Genomic DNA, 4,769 nt, shown 5'->3' with positions numbered 1-4,769 from the left:
CAAGACAAGAACATGACTATAAAGTTGTTTGCTACAATATTCAGGTAATAAGAAGGACCTGACCTTACGGTAAAAAAAAAAGCTGAATTCGGTCCCTAAAGACCAACTGAAAATTGTTTCTCCCTAAAGACAACTAAAAAGCAGCTTCATCATTTGTTGTGAATTTAAGTATTTGTCCAGAGATTCCCAAGCAGCACCACTCTTAACATTAAACTTTGGCTTAAAGGAGCCACATTTCACAAAGTACCATACCTATTTTTCGCCTGTGAGATTATGATCTAATTTTACTGAGAGCCAATAGCATTCAAAGCACATTCAGAAGCTAAACTGTAAATTTAGCTTGTAAATTACTTTAGAGAATTTACTTTCTAAGCAGAAAATCCTGATGTGGACGTTAAACTGCAAACACCATACCAACTAGGATGAACTACATTAAAATTCTAAGATTATGAGTCATAATCTCTTGCTTCACATTTTCAGTTTACAAAGCACTTCACATATCTTTATAATTAACTTAGTCATCCCCACCCAGAAAATACTTAAACGCACTTAGTTTTAAAATATCAGTGCTTTAATATTTAAATGACTTGTAAATCAAGGACCCAGAGAAGAAAACTGAAAAATTAAAACCACTGCTAGACAAAGCTGGGGAATATTTTCCTGGAACTTCCAAGGGGTTGCTTTACAGCTAAGCAGAGAACCGTTTCAGGGATTACTCCAGGAGAAAGAGGACGGGGAGATCTTTATTTTCCACTCACGTTACACCTGGTGACCTGACATGCCACATCCGTTCACCAGGGGCTAGCAATTGATAGTGGAAAGTCTTCAGCTAGCCTGGATATATATGTTGCAAGTCCCTTTTCTACCTTACCTACTTCCTGCAAAAGTAATCAGTCTAGCCGTTCCCTTTTAATGGAATTTCACAGCTGATACATGAGGCTGAAGACCTCCCCTTGACTAAATGCAATCTCCTCTCTGCCCTGATGCTCCAAGAACTTGAACAGTCTTATCTCCAATTACCTATGTGCTCCTTGGAGCACAATTGCTTCATACGCTGACTACACATTGGAAACCCATTCACGGAGGGGACTGTGCTTTTCGTAAGTGTACTTTTAAGCTGATTTCTAGAAGAAAATTAAGCACATTAGCACCACATTGGTGGGGCTCTCCCTTGGGGATGAGTTTCCCAGGTGTGATGGATTCAGATACAGCCACACATAAAGGAGAAGTTAAACAGCTATTAATTAGCACCATGTCTGTAGGCCTTCCCTTAGAGATGATTTTCCCAGGTGTGATAGATTCAAATAAAGCCATAAAGAAAAAGTTAAACACCTGTTAACTAGCACCATGTTCGTGGGACTTGCCCTTAGAAAGGATTTTCCCCAGATGTGATGCATCCAGGTAGCGTTCTCCAGAGGGCCCCCAACAAGATATATATGCCAGCTGACTGGTGGCAGGGCACTCTGTGCTGTCAACCTGGTGCCATCCCCCAGCCGGGGCGGGGGGGGGGCGGGTAGGAGTTAAGGAGCCCTAGACATGTCTGACTCGGGGAGGGCGTCCTACATCCAGGAACAAGAAATAGAAGAAGCAGGGTGGCTAACAACCTAACCGAAGAGAAACTACTGCTCCTTCCACTGGAGCATTTGGACTGCCTTTAATTTCAGCTTTTTAAAAAAAATAAAAATTGACAGATCACCGACCTTTTGAAAAAGTCAGCTAATAAAAGCCTAAATTCTACTCACGGGAAGAAAGCACATACACGATTTCCTCTAGTTTCACAGGATTCAGAGACACACACACACACACCCCGAAACCCACCACCTACCTATTCCCCGTAAACCTCCGGGAACCCCCAAGTTAACATCTGCGTTCATTGAAAGTTCCCAGAACTCTGACACCCTCAGCCCTGCCAGCGTTTTTCTTCAATAAGGGCTCTGTCCTCACGCGCTGAGTTTTGACCAGCCTAAGCCCGTGTTGACGCGATTTATTTTAAAGGACTGCATCCACCCTTCAGCCCTTTAGCCGCTCCCTTTCGCTCCCCCTCCCCCGCACGCTCTCAACAGTTGGTCGCCTGTCCGCTCTCCCCGGGCTCAAGCAGGGAAGCCGGCGTCACTCCGTGCCCAGCAGGTTGCAGCGAGCAGAACCCAAAGCTGCGGCTGAACCTGAGGCAGAAGGGAAAGGCCGCGTCCACACCCGCTAGGCGCCCGGCCCGGCTCGCCCCCCGCCCGGGCCGCGCCACGCAGCCGCCGCCTGCCGCCTCTCAGGCTCTTGCCCGGGGACCCGCCCTCCGACTCTCCGCGGCGTTCGGCCCTGACTCGCGGAGGCTCCCGGTCTGTTCCCGGGACGCCGAGGAGGGGTGGGAGGCCTCCATGTAGCCCCCTGGCGCGGCGGGGGGTGGCTGGCCGGCCAGGCGGCAACTCCCGGGCGTCCCGCGCGCGTGCCGTCCCGGGCGAGTTGGGACTCCCAGCAGCTCCCCAAGTTTCCCCGGGGAGAGGCGGCCAAGACTGGGGAGGACCGGTCCCGCACCCCCCCGCGCGCGCACCCACCAGATAAAGTCGGTGCAGTGGCTGCAGAAGGTGGGCTGCTTGAAGAAGCGGGCGATGAAGCGGTGGTCCTTCACCTCGTGTACGTTCTTCTGCCTCAGCGCCCCTTTGCGGGCGAAGCGGTTGGCCACGTCCTGAGGCGCCGCCGAGTCGTTGGCCGGGAAGACGTCAGCCATGGTCCCCCCACCGCCTGCTGCCTCCACCGGGAGCAGGGGGCGCGGGCGGCGGCCGAGGCGCGGCAGGAGTCGGGCCGGAGCGGAGCCGCGCCGGAGCGGAGCCGCGGGCGCGCTGCTGGCCCCTCGCGCACTGACAGCGGCGCCGGCGCTCGCGCTTCCGACTCGGGCGGCGGAGGCGGCCCGCCCACCGCGCATGCTCCGAGCGCGGCCCGGGCGGGCGGGGGCGCGCCGGCGCTGGAGGAGTCGGCGCCCCCGCGTTTTCCGCGCCGCCCGGGAAGCAGAGGGGGCGCCCGGGCCTGGGAACTAGAGGACGCCGCGGAGGCGGGCCCGTTCTCCGCCGCCACCGCCTCCTCCTTCTCCCAGCCTTCCTCCCCCTGGGCCGCCCGCTCCGCTCCTCCCCGTCCACCGCTCCCGCCGTCCAGCTCGTCATCGTCCTCCTCCTCAGCGCAGCCCCGCGTCCTGGGACGCGGCTCCTCGCAGCCTCCGCTCGCCGCGCTCAGACGCTCACTTACCTCTCCCACCTCCAGGACCCACCGTGTTTCTGGGACGAGAGCCCAGCTTTCATAAGCTTGCATCAATTTGAGGTTTCACCTGGCTCCAATATCCAACCCCCGCCCCTCCCGGGCCACCACGCTGTTTATTATACACGGCAGGAGAAAAGGAGCTACTTTTAATCAGGGAACACGGGCCCTTTCACATGCCTCCAATTGAACTGTGCTTCACCTGCGTCTTGTATAGACGTCTAATTTGGATGTTAGGACCGTTAAAGGACTCGTCCTGGATGTTTATCCCGTTACTCATTAGGTACCACAGTTAAATCGTGGATGATAAGGCTTTCTTGATTTTACAAGTCCAGAACCTTAATTTAGAAATCGTTTTGCATCCTAGGCTAACAACTGCCCTACTGGCAGATGCAGAGCTCAGCCAGTACATTTGTAAATTACCAAGTAAAACTGCTTGTGAAAGGGTGGCTGGCATGGGTCTTCGAGGAAGCACGTGGGGTTGTACCAACTAATCACTTGCTGAATATTCATTAGTTCTGCCTGGAGGATGCTAAAATACATGAGGGAAACAACGTTTCATTATGGTTTAATTTCATCGTCAGATTCACTAAATTCACAAAACAACTTCATCTACTGAAGACAGCGAGAAAGGGAACATGTTTAATCCTTCGAGAGGTTTAAAAAAGCAAGAAAGCTTTCCTAAGATCTATACTATCTTAGAGCATATCACATAGACCAAATAGGGCTACCATTTTTTAAGATTGCCCAGTTGAACACATGATGATAGGAATGTCTTTTATGTTTTGATACGTGTAAGTTATTGACCCGCCCTTTATGGGGCAGGCACTTTGCCGGCTCACTTGCAATCTCTCCAGCCAATGTACTTGGAGCTTAAAGAGATTGCACCTGCTTGCTATTCTGGTCAGAAATTTTGCCAGTCGTGGTGGCCCCCTCCAGTCCAAGGGGGCAAAAAAAAAAAAAAAAGGAATGAAAAGCAGGGGATGTCGGGAATATTGAGCAAATTCTCCACAAAACACCGTAAGCGTCTCACACCATGGTTGTTGATGGCTTAATACTTGTAAATCACATGGAACATGGTCGAAAGAAACACAGATTCTTGCCTCACAGCCGTCTCTGCATCTAAGACCAAGGTCCTCACACCTTTTCTGAAGACAAGCTTCCTTCTGTTTCCCTGAAACCTTGATACAAGGACAGGAGAAAAGTATGGGAGAGCTGGAAGGAGGAGTTGCAGATGGGGTGATCTCTGAGCACAGTGACAGGCAAGGTGAGCTAAGAATCAAGTGGACCCCTCGGCAGCAGCCGGGCCATCACCCGCGTGCGAGTGGAGCCACTGATCTCAGCAGTGGGGACACCAGAGTGAGATAATATCTCTTTTCTTTCTGGTTGTGGCTTTGCTCTCTTGCCTCAGTGTCGTTCCTTATGGGCAGGGCGAGAACTCACTGGAAGTTTGCTGATTGATGGCTGGGCTGATCGTGAGTGCTCTATTGCCTACAGGTGAGCTCACTTGTGGTGCAGGGCGTGGGGTT

The 4,769-nt window shown here is 52.2% G+C and overlaps 1 protein-coding gene across 1 annotated transcript; it reads right to left on the bottom strand.

Moving 5' to 3' along the window:
* Window positions 1-2,056: 2,056 nt before the first annotated feature.
* On the bottom strand, window positions 2,057-2,923 carry LOC136793490 (protein kinase C, eye isozyme-like). The gene is made up of 2 exons (XM_067024391.1): window positions 2,547-2,923; window positions 2,057-2,162 (listed from the first exon to the last, which is right to left on the bottom strand). Exons 1-2 carry the CDS (start codon window positions 2,912-2,914, stop codon window positions 2,057-2,059), a joined length of 474 nt encoding a protein of 157 aa, XP_066880492.1. The 5' UTR covers window positions 2,915-2,923.
* Between the last annotated feature and the right edge of the window lie 1,846 nt (window positions 2,924-4,769).

This window comes from Kogia breviceps, unplaced genomic scaffold (genome assembly GCF_026419965.1).
Source record: "Kogia breviceps isolate mKogBre1 unplaced genomic scaffold, mKogBre1 haplotype 1 scaffold_643, whole genome shotgun sequence".
Classification (NCBI taxonomy): domain Eukaryota; kingdom Metazoa; phylum Chordata; class Mammalia; order Artiodactyla; family Physeteridae; genus Kogia; species Kogia breviceps.
The sequence above is the reverse complement of the archived record's forward strand: the minus strand, read 5'-3'. Positions and strand labels throughout refer to the sequence as shown.

Bases quoted from the DNA above. Each gene is read 5' to 3' on its own strand.
- LOC136793490 (XM_067024391.1), bottom strand. From the start codon at position 2,914: ATGCGCGGTGGGCGGGCCGCCTCCGCCGCCCGAGTCGGAAGCGCGAGC. The intron at 2,163-2,546 runs GTGGGTGCGCGC...CTTCTGCCTCAG, and splicing joins CACTGCACCGACTTTATCTG to GTTCAGCCGCAGCTTTGGGT.